General features: G+C 41.7%; 1 protein-coding gene across 3 annotated transcripts in view; it reads right to left on the reverse strand.

Annotated features, from left to right (window-relative positions):
* LOC125487247 overlaps positions 1-21,810 on the reverse strand; it is a 106,470-nt gene that overhangs the window by 37,216 nt on the left and 47,444 nt on the right. For all 3 annotated transcript variants that reach the window (XM_048617932.1, XM_048617936.1, XM_048617926.1), the window contains exons 2-5: positions 21,562-21,678; positions 21,333-21,434; positions 13,654-13,782; positions 7,604-7,684 (exon numbers count right to left, since the gene is read on the reverse strand). In XM_048617932.1, coding sequence (XP_048473889.1) covers positions 7,604-7,684; positions 13,654-13,782; positions 21,333-21,434; positions 21,562-21,678 — 429 coding nt within the window. The remainder of the gene's footprint in view (positions 1-7,603; positions 7,685-13,653; positions 13,783-21,332; positions 21,435-21,561; positions 21,679-21,810) is intronic.

The raw sequence follows: 21,810 nt of genomic DNA on the forward strand, positions 1-21,810 counted from the left end.
TTTTTTCTGAAGAAGGGTCTAGGCCCAAAACGTCAGCTTTCCTGCTCCTCTGATGCTGCTTGGTCTGCTGTGTTCATCCAGCTCTACACTTTGTTAACTTAAATATGTTAAACATCTGCAGTTCCTACTGTCCCTTAACATATCCCTTAACATCCCTTAGCACTTGGAGATAGCAAGAATTGCAGATGCTGGAGTCAGATTCTAACACAGTGTGGAGCTGAAGGAACACAACAGGTCAGGCACCATCAGAGAAGTAGGAAATTTGACATGTTAGGCTGGACCCTTGTTCAGAACTGGGGAGAGTGAAGGGAGCTGGGAAATAAATAGAGGGAGGGGGTGGGTGGGGCTGGGGGAAAGTATGTGGGATGGTGATAGATGGATGCAGGTAGGGGATCGTGGAGATTGGTAAGGGTAGGACGGATAGGTGGGGAAGAAGATGAGGAAGAAGATGGGCAGGTTGTGTCAGGTCAAGGACGTGGGGATGAGAGGGAGGTTTGGACATGGGATGAGGCCGGGTTTGGAGATTTTAAAACTGGTGAATTCGATGTTCAGGCCATCAGGCTGCAGGCTCCTGAGATGAAATATGAGGTGTTGCTGCTCCCGTTTGCGTGTAGCGTCATTGTGGCATTGAAGGAGGCCCAGGATGGACATGTCATCAAGGGAGTTGGAGAGGGAGTTAAAATGGTTTGCAAACAGAAGGTGTTGTCAATTATCGCGTACAGGGCACAGATGCTCCACGAAATGGTCCCCGAGTCTACACTTGGTCTCACCGATGTAGAGGAGACCAGGTTGGAGGATGTACAGGTGAACCCCTGTCAGATATAAAACATTTGCATTGGGCCTTGGATGGAGGTGAGGGGGGCAGTGTAGGGGTGGGTGTAGCACTTCCTGCAGTTGCAGGGAAAGGTGCCGGGGTGGTGGGGTTAGTGGGGAGTGTGGAGTGGACAAGGGATTCGTGGAGTGAGTGGTCCCTACGAAAGGCAGAGAGGGATGGGGAGGGAAATATCTCTTTGGTTGTGGGATCGGATTGTAGGTGCTAATGTGATTGAGTTTCTTGATGATGGTAACGCAGTGTATGTGATTTATATGAATTTCCAAAAAAAATCAAATCAGTCATCAAGAAGCTTGTTCATAAAACTGAAAACCTCAGAAATAAGGTCAAGGGCAACACGGATACCAAGTTGGCTAAACGATAGAAAAATCAAAATGCAGCCCTGGAGAAAATTTAAGGTTGGCAATTTCTTTCCAAGAAGAGCACACGAACAAGAAAAGTTATTTTGACTTGAGGGTCCAGCAGTGCTTGCTATCTTCCACATCTGATACTTCATAGGGTACTACTAAATTTTACAGCTGGGCCACAGTTCCCAATCCTCATTAGCATGGCCTCTGAGGCCTGGACAGCCTCTTGCAGTTCCATCAGACTGACGGTGTGCATCTGGTGTACTGGTACTTTTGTTCCAACTTTACTTGTTTTGCTCCTTCTCCTCCACCACCACCACCACCCCACAACCCCCTCCCCAAATGGGAGAGAGGTAACCCAGTTGGCCTATTTCTGTTTTTCCTTTCCTCTCCAAATGGCCTTATTTCTCTGTTGAATGGAAAACCTGGCACACCTGGCCGGCCATGTGGATGATAGTTGGAGGTAGGCAGCAATCAGCTCCTGTTTGTTTGCTACCTGCAAAACTAAAAAAAACTCCATAAAACTGCCTCAGTTATGTTGTCACTGTGTCAATGCCTGAAGTCCTTTAACCATGCCAGCTGCCATTGGAAAAATGTGGTAATGATGGGTGGAACTTCCACACCTTGGTGTGGCAATGTTGAGAAAGATGAAAAAATACAAGAATGAAAATAATCTCGACATCAAGAAAATGATTTATATTATTCCCTTAAGCCTTAAATGGTGACTTCAGAATTGGCCATTGATTGGCCTTGCCTTATTTACATACCATCCCAACTCTCTTCTTCACTGTGAATCTAGATGGCACAAATTCCTGGTGTGAATTAGTGCAGGTAGCTGACAGCTGGAGCTCACTTAACACCTATCCTGCCATTATCCAACTGATTCTTCACAACAATGTCCCTGTTTGCTCAACGATCACCATCATCCTCAACTCTTTGTCCCTGCATGTCAGCAGTAACAAACCACCAGCCTTACCGCATTGCCATGGTTGCTTTCTGTCCAACTCTCACACCACTTCAGCCCATACAATGGCAAACACAGCCCTGTGAGCCTGAAAAGTCCTGATTTACTAATGTCTGGGGGCTAGTGCCAAAATTGGGAGAGCTGTTTCATTGACTACTCAAGCAACAGCCTGACACAGTCATTCTCATGGTATCATATCATACACACAATGTCCTCAAACACCATCACCATCCCTCGGTATGTCCTACATCTTATCCCCACTTCGGCTGATGAATTAGCATTCCTCCATGTTGAAAATCACTTGGATAAAACACTGCAAGGATGCAGAATATACTCTTGGTGCGGTACTTCAATGTAACTCAGAAGCACCACTTCCTACCAAGCTGGTCGAGTTCTAAAGGACATAACTGTTAGACTAGGTCTGAGTCAGGTGGTGAAGGCACCATCACAAGTTAAAAATATACTTGACTTCATTCTCACCAATCTGCCTGCCATAGAGGCATCTGTCCATGGTACTAATAGACAGACTTCGAACAGATCTAGCAATTCAAGGTTGGGTATCCTAAGAGGCACTGTGGATCATCAGCAGCACATGAATTGAACGCAAACCCCCTCCCCCACAGTCCCACAGCACCTTCCCCTACAATATCCGAAAGTGTAACACCTGCCCACTTACCTCCTCCCTCCTCAGTATCAGGGGCCCAAAAATATCTTCCAGGTGAAGCAACACTTTACTTGCACTTTACCTCACAATGTAGTCTACTGCATTCGCTATTCACAATGTGGTCTCCTCTACATGGGGGAAATGAAGCACAGACTGAGTGACCACTTCGCTGTATATCTATGTTCTGCCCTCAAAAAAGATCCTGAGTTTCCTGTTGCCTGCCACTTTAACATACCATACTGTTTCCTGGCCAACATCTCTGTCTCAGGCCTGCTGCAGTTCTCCAGTGACAGACAGAGATGTGATTCCACAAGGAACAGATCAGACCTAAGCTGTGCACTCCTGCCACATCTAGTCTTGAATGGTGGTGGACAATTAACTCATTGGAGGAGCAGACTCCACAATAACCCCTTTCCTCAACAATTGGGGAACCCAGCACATCAGTGAGAAGATAAAACTAAAGCTTTTGCAAAAACCTGCAGCCACTACTGCCAAGGGAATGTTTGATCTTGGCCTTCTCCAGAGGTCCCCAGCATTACAGTCTTCAGCTAATTTGATTTGTTTCATGTAATATCAAGAGTCAACTGGATACACCGAATACTACAATGGCTGTGGGCTCTGACAATTTTCTAGCAATAGTACTGAAAACTCCAGAACTTCTTGTGTCCGAATTAAGCTGTTCCAGTACAGACACCACACAGACATCTACCCATCAATGTAGAAAATTGAAACAAAAACAGAAATTGCTGGAGAAACTCAGAGTTCTAATGAAGTCACACGACTTAAAACATTAACTCTGCTTTCTTCCCACAGATGTTGCCAGACCTGCCCGAGTTTTTCAAGAAATTCCTGTTTTTGTTTCAAAACTCCAGCATCCACAGTTCTTTGTTTTATTTTAATGTAGAAATTGACCAGGTATGTCCCGTACACAAAAAACAAGAGAAACCAACTCAGCCAACTACCACCCATCAGTCTAAACTCAATCATCATAAAGGGATGGAAAATGTCATCAACAGTGCTATCAAGCAATAACCTCCCCCCTGATGCACTGTTTAGGTTCTGCGAAGGTCACTTAGCTCCTGAGCTCATGCTAACCTTAGTTCAAACGTGGACAAAAGAGCTGAATTCTAGAGGTGAGAGCGACTGTCCTTGACATCAAAGCTGCATTTGTCTGGGTGTGGGATCAAGGACCCCTGGTAAAGCTAAAGTACAATTTAGTCAGGGGGAAACTCACTGCTGATTGAAGTCACATCTGGCACAATGGAAGATAGCTGAGGTTGTTGAAGGCCAATCAGCACAGCTCCAAGACATTTCTGCAGAAGTTCCAGAGTACTGTCCTTAACTTAACCATCTTCAGCTGCTTCATCAGTGACCTTCCGCCAATCATAAGGTAACAAACGGGTGATTAATAACTGCACAATGTTCAGCACCATTTGTAACTCCTCAGATACTAAAACAGTACATGACCAAATGCAGCAAGACCCAGACAATATCGAGATATGCACTGACAAGTATCAAGTCACGTTCACGCCACACAAGTGCCTGGCAATATCCAACAAGGTAGAATATGACGATCGTCCCATGACTTTCAATGGCATTGCCATCACCAAATTCCCACTATCAAGATCCTCAGGGTTACCATTAAATAGAAACTGAACTGGATTTACTGGATAAATACTGTGGCTAGAAGAGCAGGTCAAAAGCTAAGAGTCCTGCAACAAGTGACTCATCTCCTGAATCCCTAAAGCCTGTCCACCATCTATAAATCACAAATCAGGAATATGATGGAATACCTGCCACTTGTTTGGTGAGTGCAGTTCCAATAACACAAAGAAGCTTGACACCACCCAGGACAAAGCAGTCTTCTTGACTGGCACCACTCTACGAATATTTACTCTTTCACTGCCAACACTCACGAGCAGGAGTTTATACCATCTACAAGATGTACTGCAGAAATTTCTCAAGACTCCTTAGACCGCAGCTTCTAAATCCATGACAAACAACATCTATAAAAAAGAAGCACAGTAGATTCACGACAAGACCACCAGCTGCAAGTTCCCCTCTAAGTCACTCACCATCCTGACTTGGAAAAATATTGCCATTCCTTCAGTGTTGCTATGTCAAAATCCTGGAGCTTCCTTCCTAACAACATTGAGTCTATAGCAAATGGACCACAGCAATACATGAAGGCAGCTCATCACCACCATGTCAAGGGCAACTAGGGATGGAAAATAAATGCTGGCCCAGCCAGTGATGCCCATAACCCATGAATGAAAAAAAATCTGCATGAGGTATATCATAGCTTTTTGCATGCTACCTTAGGACTCATTCACTTTACACTTACTTGGATGCTGCAACCCTCCTAGTAGCTTGCATAGCTTTTTAGTGAACATAATCTTCATTGCTCAGTTACAGTATGCCAGTCTTTGTGGCTTTCACTGCTTTTTAAAGCAGAGGGAGAAGCATGCAGCTTGTCATGATAGGGAGCAGTGAACTCACAAGGGGGTGAACATGTAACTCTGTAGCACTGTGCTCAGACAAATTCACACCTCAGCTTATTCCAGCAGTTTACAGGGGCAAACACAGTGCATATGTTTCAAGCAAATGGCCACGTGTGAAATTCAAAGGTAACCAGTCCTTAGTTGAGGAATGGGGAACTATGATCAGTCAGAAGGTACCACTGTAGTGAGTCAAATTAACAGCAGGGGATTGGCCAAAGTTAGTCAGGCACCTGGCCCTATATCAGCCCAGTGATACGCATCCTTGCTGCCCAGAGGATGTGCCACAGTTAATCTTGCAGCACAAATACAGGGACAACTGGTAGGTCAATAGAAGTGCTGCACAGAGAACAGTCAGTGAGTTGAACTCTAATCAGTTGGGGCTGATCTACCAAGTCAGTCTTAAGAATTTCCTCAATAACAGTGAGAGGGCAGGTGATGGCGTTCAGGGGAAAACGAACAACTCAAATCTGAGGATGGGCTTCACTACACTGGGTCACTGAGGGACTGGTGACAGTAGGAGGCAGTAATTATAGATTGTAAAGCTGGGTCTCACAGTGAATAGGAGGAGACTGGGACCTCCAGAAGGTGAGTGGGTGTGGGGTTTCCCCACAGAGGTCACAGCAACTCTGACTGCTGAATGGACAGGGTGCAGGACCAACAAGAACATGGGAATTTCCAAAATCATGGACTCTTGTGGGTAAAGTAAGTACATCAATGTGGTGAGGCTATGGCATAATGTTATTGTCACTGGACTAGTAACCCAAAGATCCAGGCAATGCTTTGGAATGACAGGTTCAAATCCCACCACAGCAGATAGTACAATCGGAGTTTAAAACTAAATCTGGTGATCACCATGAAAAAGGTCACAACTGAAATAAAAACCCATCTGATTGAATATGCCTTTTAGAGAAGGAAATCTGCTGTACTTATCTGGACTGGCTGACATGTGACTCCACACCCACAGCAATGTGGTTAACTCATATCTGCCCTCTGAAATAGTAAGTTGCTCGTTGCACTCAGCACATCCACAAAGGCTACGTACAGGCCCTGACCACATTCTGACAACAGTAGAGAAAACCTGTGCTCCAAAATTTTTTGTGCCCCTGGCTAAGCTGTTCCAGTACAGCCGTGACAATGGCATCTACCTTACAATATAGAAGGTTATGCTGTTATGTCCCGTACACAAAAAAATCAAATCTAACCCAATTACCATGCCATCAGTCTATTCTGAATTGTCAGTAAAGTGATGGAAGATGTTATCAACAGTACAATCAAGCAGCACTTGCTTTGCAACAATTTGCTCATTGTCACTTGAATTTAGGTTCTGCCAAGGCCATTTACCTCTTCACCTCATAACAGCCTTGGTTCAAACATGGATAAAAGAGCTGATTCCAGAGATGTACTGTGAGTGACTGCCCTTGACACCAAGGCTGCATTTGATTGAGTACAGCATCAAGGACCCCAAGCAAAACTGGAGTCAATGGCAATCAGTGGGAAAACTCTCCAGTGAACTGAGCCATACCTGGCACCAAGGAAGATGTTTGCAGTTGTGCCTGGGACATCTTTTCAGGAGTTCCTCAGTGTAGTATCTTAGGTCCAATCATCTTCATCTACTTCAGCAATGATCTTTCCTCCATCATCTATGTGGCAATGTGGAAAACTGCCCCATCATGCCTGCAACCCGTTTAATGGGCAGCACACCTACAGACATTAACTCCCTCCGTCACCAACACATAGCAGCAGCAGTGTACATTTTCTACAAGACTCATTGCAGGAATTCACAAAAGCCCTGAGATAGCACCTTCCAAAACCATGACCACTTCTATCTGTAAGAACAAAGGGGCAGATAATATGGGCACACCATCACGTGCAAGTTCCTCTCCAAGCCACTCACCATCCCAACTTGGAAATATTCAATGTTCCTTCTATGTTGCTTAGTCAAAATCCTGAAACTGGCCCTCTAATTTTTTTTTCGAAAGTACCTACACTTAATGGACTGCAATGGTTCAAAAGGTAGTTCACATCACGTTCTCAAGGTTATCTAGGGATGAGCAATAGGGGCTGGCCTATCCAACAAAACCCACATCCCATGAATGAATAGAACAAATTTATATGAAGGGACTCAAAAGAAACAGGGGTGGGGTTACACAGAGGTAATCCGGGTGACAAGACAGCAGCATAGAAGGAAACATTAAAGGGGGAACACCCTTAGTGACACCCACATCTGATGAAAGAATTTTAAAAACAGAAATAAACTCCAATGTTTCTGAAGTTCATTCTATCATCAATACTCACTGTTTTCTTTTCCTCTGTAAATTGGTAGGGCTGAAATAAGCACAGAGAAGATTCCATATATCCAAAAAACGCGCTGATGATCTGTGAATTAAATTTTAAAATTAATATAGGTACATGGGGAGTATATACAGAACCTGATGCCCATCCTAATCTGGACAATTCACTTGCTATTTTAACTTGATGCTGGGATAAAACAGAATGTCTGTGAATTTGACTGCTCACTTTCTCCATCCTAGCATAAAGACTATGCCCTGATATCAATGAAACTAAAATATTTGAGCCACTGCTCTCAGAACACTTACCACACAGAAACAGGAATATAAAATTTACCAATTATGATTCAGAACAAGGGATGCAGAATATAATAACTGGGAACACATCTGTGAAATGCCCCATTCGGTCAGTCAGCCTATCATCACTCATTGCCCAGAAACACATGGAGTGAAATACATAGTTTCAATGAGAATGTTGCTATAATAGTCACCCAACATGGAAATAATCAAACAGAGGTAGTCACTGATGCAGTATTTGCAGGAACATGCACAGCTACAAGAATATCTACAAACATGGCCCCATAACAGGGACACCTCCAGATCAGGTTCTACATTCTAGTCAGGCAAATCAGAGCAGGACTAATACAATTAATGGTAAGTCCTGGGGAGTGTTGCTGACCAAACAGACCTTGGACTGCAGGTTCACAGTTGCAAGTAAACAAGGTTCTGAAGAAGGCTTTTGGTACACTTGTCTTTATTGGTCAGTTCATTGGGTATACGAGTTGGGAGGTCATGTTGCAGCTGTACAGGACATTGGTTAAGCCATTTTTGGAATGGTGCATTCAGTTCTGGTCTCCCTGCCATAGGAAATATGTTGTGAAACTTGAAAGGGTTCAAAAAAGATTTACAAGAATGTTGCCAAGGTTGGAGGGTTTGAGCTATAGGAAAAGGCTTGATAGGCTGGGACTATTTTCCCTGGAGTGTCAGAGGCTGAGGAATGACCTTAAAGAAGTTTATAAAATTAAGAGGGGCATGGATAGGGTGAACAGACAAGATCTTTTCCCTAGGGTAGGAAAGTCCAAAACTAGAGGGCATATGTTTAAAGGTGAAAGGGGAAAGATTTAAAAGGGATCTAAGGGCCAACTTTTTCACACAGAGGGTGGTACGTGTATGGAATGAGCTATCAGAAGAAGTGTTGGAGACTGGTACAATTGCAACATTTAAAAGGCTTTTGGATGGGTATACGCACAGGAAGGGTTGAGAGAGATGTGGGCCAAATGCTGGCAAATGGGACTAGATTATTTTGGGATATCTGGTCAGCATGGACGAGTTGGACTGGAGGGTCTGTTTCTGTGTGGTACAACTCTATGAAGACCTTTATTCATCACTTGTAGGCTTTGGAAGGCTGAATAAAAAGATGGATGACTGGAAAATATGGATTATCTACAGCAGCATTCCAAAGACTTGGAGGATATCAGGTACAGCTTTAGAGATCTCAATTTGATTTCATTTTCTGCCTTACTTTCCCACAGTTCAGCAGTCACCCTACTTCTGTTCTCACCCTACTTTCAATGGGATTGTAAGAGAATCCTCCATCACTGAGACGGTGCAGGACATTTTATTGGGGGGGAGGCAGAGGGGTGAAGAGAAAAAGAAACAGGTCTGCAGTCATGGTAAATGTATGAATCAATAATTCAAGACAGAGAGCTGAAATTCTGCAGGCAAGTTTCAGGAGCTAGGTAGGAAATCTGACTGGGAGCCTCAAAGATCATAACTTTTTTACTATGCCCAATGTCAGGCACTAGTAAGTACAGACGGGATAAAAGTTAACAAGGAAAAATGTCACAGGGTCTAATTCTCAGGCAAAGCAGACCCATTAAAAGTAGACAGGTAGAACCTTTACAGTGCTGGTTGTAAGATCTTTGGAAGAAAGCTAAAAACTATCAAGGAAAAATATTCAATAATCTAGCAGCAAAATGGACACCATGAAGAATCATGAAAGAGGAGAAACATGGTGCTCAGAGGACTAGATTAAACAAACAGCACTGAAGTGAAGAACAGTTCAAAATTCGAATGAATAACAGGAGAGGCCAATACAAGGCAGTTTAAGTTTGAAGTGCATATGTGGAAATGCCTGTAGCGTGGTTAGTAAGGTTAGTGACTTGCAAGCATATAAATTACTATTTGTGACTATGATATAGTGCCAATAGCAAATCTAGCTTACATAGATGGAGTGGGAACTATGCATTCACTGCTACATGGTGTTAAATGAAGACAGGGACAGAAAATAAAGCAGGTGGGTGGCAGTATTAATTAAAATACCATTAAAATATCAGAGGAATGATGTACGTCAATAATCAAAGATACAGTCTATACGACTGAAGTTAAGGAATAATAGTAGAACTATTACACTTCTGACTGTATAGTATAGGTCACAAAATATCAGGAAGAGAAGAATAAAGACTGTCAAATTCCATAATCTTATCAGAACATAGGGAGGTTGAGAGGGAGAATCCTTCATGGTAACCTCAACCGGTGTGGAAATTGAACCTATGCTGTTGTTGTCACTCTGCATTGCAAACTAGCTGTCCAGCCGACTGAAGTAAACCAAACCACTACTCCCCAATCCCCCTCCCATAGAAAACAGCAAGAATATAGAGTAGTGATAATGGGAGATCTAAATTTGCCTAATATAGACTAAAATACTGCTACAGGATAAAGGGAAAAGAGAAACAGGAATTTCTGAACTCTGTACAATAGAACTTTCTTGATCAATGTGCTGTCAAAGTGGGGAAAGAAGCAGCGATTAATTTAGTTCTCAGGAATGAAGGAGCATGTTTTAGTGGGGGAGCGTTTGTAGAAACGTGATCATATTATCATCAGATTTACAACAACCAGAGAATGACAAGGTACAATCAAGCCTATGAGCACTTAACTAGAGGACGATTACCTTCAGTGAACTGGAAAATGTTCTTGCCCAAATATACCTGGCTAAAAGTTTCGCTAACTGAACAGTTATTGGGCACTGGGTGGGGGGTTTCTAAAGCCCATGAATAGTGAGGGAGGCTGAAGTGCTGTATAGCCTACTCCTATTTCTTAGGTTTTGGGTTGATATTACAGAAGAAACCTGAATATATAAAGTACAGGAGGAAATTTAAAAATTGGGAATAACAGCAGAGACGGCATGAGATGACTTGCAGCAAACGTAAAAGGAATGAAACAGTCCTTGTTCTTGATATAGTTTGAAGCTTGGCCAATAGGAGTATGTGTGGCTGAAAGTCCAGCACCTTATGTTTAAAGAGCTGATTGGAAAATGAAGCAATGTGATCTAGCTGTATACAATGCTCTTAAAGTACTGACAGGCCTGACTCAGGATCCAGCTGATAAACCTGGCTGCTAGCAAATCTCTTTTCCTTTCCTCTGACTTACATCAGTTATATGACTGAAATCAACTTGACATTTCCTATTTCAACCTGTGTTGACTTTCCCTGTAAAATGAAACTGTACTTGGATTTTATTCCATGTGTTGAGAAATTGAGAGAATTAAGAGACTTCTGGCTCTGCAAACCCTCCTTCTAAACATGTCTGCCTGACTAACAGATTTTCATTCATGGGTAGTAGGTTCACTGTGAATCAGGCCAGTCAACATGAGACTAAGGACAGATGATGCAGAGTTCAGAGGAGTATGGGCAGATGTTAATATATTGAATTTTAATACATGCCTCACCTCTCACACAATTCCCTATGCCATCTATTTCAAACTTTACCTACTCACATTCCCACCTATCCTCATACCACCTCATACCCTCCATGCCAATTCTGTATTCAGCTCCTATTTTCCTTTATAGGCTCGATGCCAATTTATGTCAAGTCTTGCAACCCAGGCCCTTAGACACCACATTTTTCCTTTGTACCTGCCATACCAACTCACCCAGTTTCCACCATGGCAGATCTGAGTGCAGGCAGTGATGAACTAAAATAAAGTTTGGAGTTTTTTTTCATAATTCACAATATTGAAGAACACTCATTCACAGAAACCCACATAATACATCAATTTTCCTCCACTAACTTAATACCTGATAACAATAAACATTTCTTGCATGTGCATAATCCTTTATAACTACAAGCAGGGAAATTTATAGTTCCGTTTCAAGTAGTCGTTAGCCTCTGAGTGCTCAAATGGTGAAATAGCTAGTGCCCAACTGTGATAATGGATTGTTACGAAATTAGTAGCATAGAATTAATCTGGTAGCAGAAGCTTGCAGGGATATGTCAGTTGCACAGAACTAATCTAGTAATGGAATCTTTCAGATATATGTCCTTTTGATAGGTCTGTTAACAGTACCACTAAGTTTGACATTTAATGCATTTGTGTACAGTTACAGTATTTCATACCAACTTTTAATAATTCAAAAGGGCACCTTATCTCTCCCAAAGAATTTGTTTTATTCACTCGTGGGATGTGGGCATTGCTGGCCAGGCCACCAATTATTGCCCATCACTAGTTACCCTTGAGAAGGTAGTGGTGAGCTTCCTTCTTGAACTGCTGCAATCCATTGCTGTCCGTAGGCCCATCAGGAAGGGCCAGGTGGTCCATGTGATTTCATCCCTATTTTTTCCTTTTACACAGTCAATACAAATAAAGGCCCCTTCATAGAAAAGTTATGAGACAACTACACTGCTGGATTTGGAGTCACACATCAGCAGCACCAGGTAGGGATGGCAGTTTCCTTCCCCACAGGACTTTAATGAACCCATATGGATTTTACAACAAAACTACTGGTTCCACTGAACTTTTAATTCCATTTTTTAAATTGAATTAATTTTCCACCATCTGCCATGGTGGGATTCGAAATCAGGACCTCAATCACTAGTTACAGTCCTTATTGTTCACCTCTATTTTTGAAACTGTGTACCCTGTTTCTAGACTCCCCACCAAGGAAAACATCCTACTGCATCCACTCAGTCAATCCCTTCCAGTATTTCACAGGTTTCAAGTGAGATCACTTCTCATTACTTCAAAAGTGTAGAAAATGCAGACCCAGTTTCCCCAATCTCTTTTCAGTCTCACCATTCAGTAACAAACTAGATAAACATCTCTATGGCATCTTTTCCATGGTAAGGGACCAAATCCATACACACTACTCCAGGTGCAGGCTAACCAAGGTTCTATTAAGTGGATCAAAAACAGAAATTACTGGAAAAACTCAGCAGGTCTGGCAGCATCTGTGCAAAGAATTCAGAGTTAATGTTTCAGGTCTGGTGACCCAAAACATTAACTCTGATTTCTCTTCACAGATGTTGCCAGATCTGCTGAGCTTTTCCAGCAATTTCTGTTTTTGTTTCTGATTTACAGGACCTGCAATTCTTTCGGTTTCTATTCAGTGGAAACATGACTTCACTACTCGTGATCAAAACCTCTTGCATTAATGACAAACATACCATTAGCTTTCCTAATTACTTGTTGCACCTGCCTGTTAGTCTTCAGTGACCTACTGACAAGGACACTTGAGTTCCTTTGTACATCAGCAACTTCTAATTTCTTAACATTTAAAAAATATTCGACACTTCTGTTCCTCCTACCAGATGGAGGACCTCAACTTTATAATATTCGTATTTCATTTGCCATGTTCTTGCCCGCTTACTAATTCTGAGCAAATCTGTTTGCTATTGCATGGTACCTTCCTCAAAACACACATTCTCACCTAGCTTTACAACATTTATAAACCTAGAAATATTACATCTGGTCACCACATCCAAATCATTGAGATATACTGTGAATAGTTGTGGTGCAAGTACTAATTCTTGCAGTACTCCACTAGTCACAGTCTGCTAATGTGAAATGATCTATTTATTTATATTCACTGTTTTCTATATGTTAGCCAGTCCTTAATCTATGTCAGTATATTTAGGAATGGTCAATTTCACTTCTAATCTCAACAGAATTTCACGAACAGGATATTCAGGCATTACATCTGAGTTGATCAGAGAGAGAGAGAGACAGGGAGAATATCAGGAAGAAAAACCTACAAATGAAATATTGTCATTTAAACTCACCCTTTTTTACCAAAAAGGAACGTTTCAATAGATTTTCAGGTTGCAGATACAAGTAGACAATATAAACGATTGTTCCTGAGATGAGGAAAAATCCAACACCTTCAATAATTCTGTATGATTTGGGATAAACTGGTAAAGAAAACGGAGTGTGTGAAATTAAGAGTATATCGAGTGGACTTACAACAGGATATTAATTATTAATCTTCATGATTAACTTCAAGTCCCGACTTATTTCAGAGTCAGATGTTTGTGAGTTCAAGACCCAGCCTGGGATCTGAACATATAATTGAGGATGACTCTTCAATGGGATATTCCATTTTCAGGGAAGGTATTAAGTAGAGGTTCCATCTGCCTCTTTCAATCAACTTAGATTATCCAACGCATCTAACTATGTAATAATATGACTATGTGTCTTCAAACGAAAACTTATCACAGAATAACATTTGCAACTTTCAACTGTTACCATTGAGGCCTACATGACATTTTTAAATGCCAATCAATATCAAATTCTACATTAATGGATAAATACATTGTGATGTTATTTACATAATTTGTTATTTACATTAATAAAATGAATTTAGAAGGTATGATTAGTAAGTTTGCAGATTATACAAAATTAGGAGGTATCGTTGCTAGCGAGGAAGGTTATCAAAAATTCCAGAGGGATCTTAATCAGATGGGGAAGTAGGCTGAGGATTGGCAAATGCAATTCAATACAGATAAGTGTGAGATGTTGCACTTTGCAAAGTCAAACCAAGGTAGGACTTATACAGTAAATGGTAAGGTCCTGAGGAGTGTTGTGGAACAGAGGGACCTGGGAGTACAATTACATAGTTCTTGAAAGTCAAGTCACAGGTAAATAGGATGACGAAGAAGGCATTTAGCGTGCTGGCCTTCATCAATCAAAGCATCGAGTATAGGAGTTGGGACATTATGTCACAGTTGTATAAGTCGTTGGTGAGGCTGCACTTGGAGTATTATGTACAGTTTTGGTCACTCTGTTATAGGAAAGACATAGTTAAACTGGAAAGTGTGCAAAGAAGATTTACGAGGATGTTGCCAGGACTAGTAGGCCTGAGTTATAGGGAGGGGTTGGCCAGGACAGGGCTTTATTCCTTGGAACATAGGAGAATGAGGGGTGACCTTATTGAGGTGTATAAAATCATGAGGGGCACAGATAGGTTGAACACATATAGTCTTTTTCCCAGCGATGGGGAATTGAAAACTAGACAGCATAGGTTTAAAGTGAGAGGAGAAAGATTTAAGGAGGACCTAAGCGGCGACTTCTTCATGCGGAGAGTGGTGCGTACATGGAATGGATTGCCAGAGAAAGTGGTTGAGGCAGGCATAATAGCAACATTTAAAAAAACATTTAGGTACATGGATGGGAAGGGTTTAGAGGGATATGGACCAAATGCGGGCAATTGGAACTACCTGATTGGGCACTATGGGTCAGCATGGACCACTTTAGGCCGAAGGGCCTGTTTCCATACTGTATTATTCTATGACTCTATGTGATACTCAGTACAAATATTAGTGTCTTCTGTGATTGAGATCAACTGGAATTCAACAGTATTGCGAGGATTGGCATTGGTGGAAATCATTAAGTTCAAATACGAAAAAAAAAACAGGCCAGGGTTCTGTTAGCACCATTTGGTAGCTGGGTAAGCAAGAGTGGTTGTGGTGGAGTTATATTGCTTGAGTCTGCCAAAGGAAGTCTCTAAATGTTACCTGCAGTGCAAAGAGTGCAATAAGACAAAATGGATTACTGACAGTTTGATGATAAAGAGAGTGTTTTTGAAGTTTAAAACATAATCTCTTTCTTACAGGTTAGGGCAGGACTCATCAAACTCTCTGCTGGAGGAAGATGAGATCAGCTAATTAAATACTTCACCTAAACCAGTTCTGTAGCTGCCAATAATTTCAATCATTTGGATCTCAGTGGTGTGAACATGAGAAGTTAACTGCACTTCACAAATGGCAACGGGACAGAGTGGATTATTGAGAATTTGGTGAGCTTCGAGGAGGGGAGGGAGGTGCTTTTCTTTCATTTTCCTCATTTTTATCTATCTTTGTCAGCCTCCGGGAGTCCAGGATTTGAAAAGCAATACAAGAAGGACAAGTTTTAAAAAATATTATAGAGTGACATCACAGAACTGCAATCTCATTAATCACTAATCTTCAGTTACAGCAAATAGTAAAAAGTAAGCTTGATGTATGGCAGATCAGCTCATCTATATGCAGTGTACAACTTGTGGCATTTAGAGAACAATGGATATTTTACGTGATTTAACTAAACACATGAAGTAAGTGTTATCAGCTGCAAAACTAGCTTGAGCTCTGGGTTTTGGAACTCAAGTGGCAGTTGGAGTCACTATAATGCATCTGTGAAGTTAAGAACCACAGATAGTCAATTCAAAAAGCTGGTCACACCACAGGTTAGAGGCATGCAGTTAAATAGGGAATGAGTGAACACCGGTTAGTTCAAGAGAACCAGACAAGTACAGCTGAATAATAATTTTTCCATTCTGGATACTGGTGAGAACTATGTATGGCTCCTCAGAGAAGTGCAGCAAGCACCAAGTTTGTCGTACCAATGGTGTGCCAGAGGTAAAGGAGGAAAATATGAAGAGTAGAAGAGCAATAGTTCATTAGTTATGGGAACAGGTAGGCATTTCTGTAGCTGGAAATGTGACTCCAGAAAGTTACGCTGCCTTCCTGGTCCCAGACTCAAGGATGTCGAACGGGAGGTGCAGGATATTCATCTGGGGAAAGTAATCAGCAGGAATTTGAGGTCCCACTGATACAGGCAGGAAAGAGATGCAGACTTGTAGTCTGAATTAAGAAGCTGGGTAAAAAAAGTTAGCAAACAGGACCTCGAAAGTAGTAATCTCTAGATTACTTCAAGCACTAGTGAGTACAGTAGTAGGAAGATAAGACAAATTAATAACAGGCTAGAAAGTTGTTGTGAGAGGGATGGCTTCAAATACCTTGGATACTAGATACTGGCAATGACAGACGTTTAAGAAAATAATTCACGGCTCATAACAAAGATCTATTCCAGTAGGAAAGAAGGATTCTAGGAAGGGGTTAAGCCAGTTATGACAAGCCATAAAACTTGAGGATAGCAACAAATTGAAAGATAAACATACTATATGGCCAAGATTAATGGTACAACAGTGGATTGGTAAAGATTTAAAATCTAACAAAAGACACCTCAAAAAAGGGGAAGAAAACTTTGAAGGTTAGGTTGCAATAATATCAAGATGGACAGAAAGAACTTCTTTAAATGTATAAAAAGAGGCCAAAGTGAACATAGGCCGTTTACAGAATAAGGCTGGGGAAACAATAATGAGGAAACCGGAATTAGCAGTTCAGTAAATACTATGCAGTCTTCACTAATAGGATTCTAAAATTATTAAATATTCAAAGGGCAAGGAAATAAACACAATAACTATTACAGTAGAAAAAGAATGAGAGGAACTAATGAGCTAAAGATTGATTAAGTCCTTGGACCTGATGGGATGCATCTTAGGATTTTAAATGAAGTAGCCACAGAGATAGTGGATGCACTGGTGGTAGTCTTCCAAGAATCCTTAGATTCTGGAAAAATGTCAAAGGACTGGAAAACCACCAATGTAATGTCTTTATTCAAAAAGGGAAGGAAACAAGAAACAGCTAACTGCAGACCAGTTAGCTTAACGTCTGTTAATGAGATAATATTAGAGTCTATGAAAAGGATTAATGACAGATCAATCAAAAATTCTTAATATAATAAGACAGAGTCAACATAGCTTCACGAAGGGGAAAATTAGTCAAGAGGAAAAAGGAAGCTAACTTAAGGTTGAGGAAGAAAGGATCGGACAGGGCTCTAGAAGTCTACAAGTTAGCCAGGAAGGAACTGAAGAATGGATTTAGGAGAGCTAGAAGGCGGTATGAGAACATCTTGGCGGGTAGGAACAAGGAAACCCTAAAGCATTCTATGCTTATGTGAGGAACGAGAGGCTGGCCAGAGTGAGGGTAGGGTCAATCAGGGATAGTGGAAGGAACTTGTGCATGGAGTCAGAGGAGGTAGGGGAGGTCCTTAATGAATACTTTGCTTCAGTATTCACCAGAGAGAGGGACTTTGACATTTGTGAGGACAGTATGAAACAGGCAGATATGCTCGAACAGGTTGATGCTAGGAAGGAGGACATGCTAGAAATTTTGAAAAACATGCGGATAGACAAGTCCCCTGGGCCAGACAGGATATGCCCAAGGTTTCTACGGAAAGCGAGGGAAGAGACTGCTGTCCCTTTGGCAATGATCTTTGGGCCCTCACTGTCCACTGGAGTAGTACCAGAAGATTGGAGGGTGGCAAATGTCATTTCCTTGTTCAAGAAAGGGAATAGGGATAATCCTGGAAATTACAGACCGGTCAGTCTTACTTCTGTGGTGGGCAAATTATTGGAGGGGATATTGAGAGATAATATTTATGATTATTTGGAAAAGCACAGTTTGATTAGAAATAGTCAGCATGGCTTTATGAGGGGCAGGTCATGCCTCACAAGCCTTACTGAATTCTTTGAGGATGTGACAAAACACATTGATGAAGGTAGAGCAGTGGATGTGGTGTATATGGATTTTAGCAAAGCATTTGATAAGGTTCCACATGGTAGGCTCATTCAGAAAGTAAGGAGGCATGGGATTCAGGGAAACTTGGCTGTCTGGATACAAAACTGGCTGTCCAATAGAAACCATACGGTGGTAGTAGATGGGAAGTTTTCAGCCTGGAGCTCAGTGACCAGTGGTGTTCTGCAGGGATCTGTTCTAGGACCTCTGCTCTTTGTGATCTTTATAAATGACTTGGATGATGAAGTGGAAGGGTGGGTTAGTAAGTCTGCTGATGACACAAAGGTTGGTGGAGTTGTGGATAGTGTGGAGGGCTGTTGTAGGTTGCAACGGGACATTGCCAGGATGCAGAGCTGGGCAAAGAAGTGGCAGATGGAATTCAACCCAGGAAAGTGTGAAGTGATTCATTTTGGAAGGTCGAATTTGAATGCAGAATACAGGGTTAATGACAGGATTCTCGGCAGTGTGGAGGAACAAAGGGATCTTGGGGTCCACGTCCATAGATCCCTCAAAGTTTCTACACAAGTTGATAGGGTTGTGAAGAAGGCGTATGGTGTGTTGGCTTTTATCAGCAGGGGAATTGAGTTTAAGAACCGTGAGGTTATGCTGCAGCTCTATAAAACTCTGGTTAGACCACACTTGGAATATTGTGTTCAGTTCCGGTCACCTCTTAGGAAAGATGTGGAAGCTTTAGAGAAGGTGTAGAGGACATTTACCAGGATGCTGCCTGGACTGGAAGGCAGGTCTTATGAGGAAAGGTTGAGGGAGCAAGGGCTTTTCTCATTGGAGCGAAGAAAGATGAGAGGTGACTTGATAGAGTTGTACAAGATGATGAGAAGCATAGATAGAGTGGATAGTCAGATTTTTTCCCAGGGCGGAAATGACTATTATGAGGGGGCATAATTTTAAGGTGATTGGAAGAAGGTATAGGGGAGATATCAGAGGTAGGCTCTTCACACAGAGAGTGGTGGGCATGTGGAATGCGCTGCCGGCAGTGGTAGTGGAGTCAGATAATTTGGAGACTTTTAAGTGACTCTTTGGATAGGCACATGGAGGATAGTAAAATGTAGGGTATGCAGGGTAAATTGATCTTAGCAGGATAATAGGTCATGGGCCGAAGGGCCTATACTGTGCTGTACTGTTCTATGTTTCTATTATGCCTGATAAATTTATTAGAATTCTCTGTGAAGGTAACACACACAATAGTCAAAGGGGGAGCATTACAAGTAGTATGTTTGGACTTCCAGAAGCCATTTTATGTTAGCCTACTAAGTAAGAGCCCATATTCACATGGTGAGAAGATTGGTTAACTGATACTAAACACAGAAATGAGATAAAGGTAGAAACCTTTAACTGGTGGCGTGCCTCATAGAACAGTGCTGGGAGCACAGTTATTTACAGTATATATTAATAACTTGGATGCTGAAAGTGAATGTACTGTAGCCAGGTTTGCAGATGACGAAAATATTTGGAAATGTGAGATGGCACAAGAAGTCTACAGAAGGGTATAGACAGTTTAAATGAATGGCCAAAAACTTGGCAAATGGAATACAATATGGGAAAATGTGAGGTTATACACATTGGCAAGAATAATAGAGGCAGCAAAGTTTGTAAGACTTGATGGTTCAACAGGAGTCGTCAGTACTTTGGATGAAAAAATCTAAAGAAGTTAGGCTGGCACGGTGGCTCAGTGGTTAGCTCTGCTGCCTCACAGCACCAGACACCCAGGTTTGATTCCACCCTCGGGCGACTATCGGTGCGGAGTTTGACCATTCCCCCCGTGTTTGCGAGGCTTTTCTCCAGGTGTTCTGGTTTCCTCACACAGTCCAAAGATGTGCAAGTTAGGTGTATTGGCCATGGGAAATGTAGGGTTAGATGGGGGTGGTGGGTCTGTGTGGGATCCTCTTCAGAGGGTTGGTGTGGACTTGATGGGCTGAATGGCCTGTTTAGAAGAATGAGAGGTAACCTGATTGAAACATAGAAAATTCTTCAGAGGCTTGACAGGGTAAATGTGGAGATTCCCATTGTGGGAGAGGCTAGGATCAGAGGGCATAATCTCAAGAGTAAGGAGTTGCCTAGCTAGGATAGACATGAGAAGGACAGTTAGGGTAGTCAGTCTATGGAATTCTTTACAATAAAGTGCTGTAGAAGCTGGGATGTGAAGTCTATATGAGCCTGAGATAAGAGCAATTTTTAGTCAGTAAGGAAATCAAGGGTTATGGGGTAAAAGCAGGGAAGTGGAGGTGAAGAGTATCAGATCAGCCATTATCCCAGTGAATGGCACAGCAGTATTGATGGCCTGAATGGCCTACTTTTGCTCGTGTCCGATGATTTTATGACTAGCTCCGGGGTAGATGGCACTTGTACAAGCCAGACAGGTTGCACATGGACAGAGCTGGGACTGAGTTTTTTATGGGCATTCTGCTAATACTGCTGGGTGAGCTTTAAACTAATGCCAAAGGGGTGTTGGAAAGGAGAGAATATTTGAGGCAATACCAGAGTGCAAAACATACCTGAGAGACACAGATAGTACAAAAATAGACAGTAGTAAATCAATAGGTGGAGTCATACTAAAGGAGAAATTTAAACATTTTAAATCAGGGCTACACTGCTCATTTGTAAATGCATGTAGTATAGTAATTAAGACTACTGAGTCAGGCACAGATTGCCATGTGGAATTATGATCTTGTGGCAATAATAGAAACTTGGCTGAAGGAAGGGAAGGACTGGATGTTAAATGTTCCATGGGTACATGTTCTTCAGGACAAGAAAGGAAGAAAATGGGTGGTTTGGTTGAGATTTGTCTATGTATCCAGAGTGTAGAGGTGTCGGCAGTTGGTGGTATTGATGGTATGTATCCACAGAGTGCACTATATGCTTTAGGATGCCCTCAGAACCTGATAAACAGCTACACAAGAGCAAATTATTGTGTTTCCCCTATTGGGCAACAAGAATGTGGGTTTCAGGAAAAATCATTTATTTCAGTCTTCAGACTTCCCATTTCATATATGCTGAATGAAATAGAAATGTGGCAAGTGTGTTAACTTAGATGCAAATTAAACACTTACCCGAATCAATGATACAGAACACAGCTGCAATCAACAGAAAGGAAAAAGAGAGCATTTGGAAAAGCATAAAAACAGCAGTGAGCTCCATGTGTTGCTTGTGAACTACAAATAAAAAACAAATAAATGTGAGATTGATTTCACAGAACATTAACAAGTTGATGAGCTTTAAGAATGTTTTCACCTTCAGAAGCTTGTGCAGGAATAGAGTACATAAAAAATCATTGATTACCTTTGTAAAACTTCAGGGCGAAGAAGATTATGAAACAGCATGCAACAAATGATGTCAATGTGCTAACCAAAGCCATAACAGATGTAACGAGGGATATGTTATGGATTAAAATCCATCCTGAAACAGAAAACTAATATTAATTTATTTGGATACAAATCATGGAACAATATGTCAGAGCCTAATGTAATATGAAGCCAAAAGTCAGTTCTAAGATACTTCATTTCACTTTGCTGTTTAAAATTTTTTCCT

Source organism: Rhincodon typus, chromosome 2 (genome assembly GCF_021869965.1).
Source record: "Rhincodon typus isolate 14 chromosome 2, sRhiTyp1.1, whole genome shotgun sequence".
Classification (NCBI taxonomy): domain Eukaryota; kingdom Metazoa; phylum Chordata; class Chondrichthyes; order Orectolobiformes; family Rhincodontidae; genus Rhincodon; species Rhincodon typus.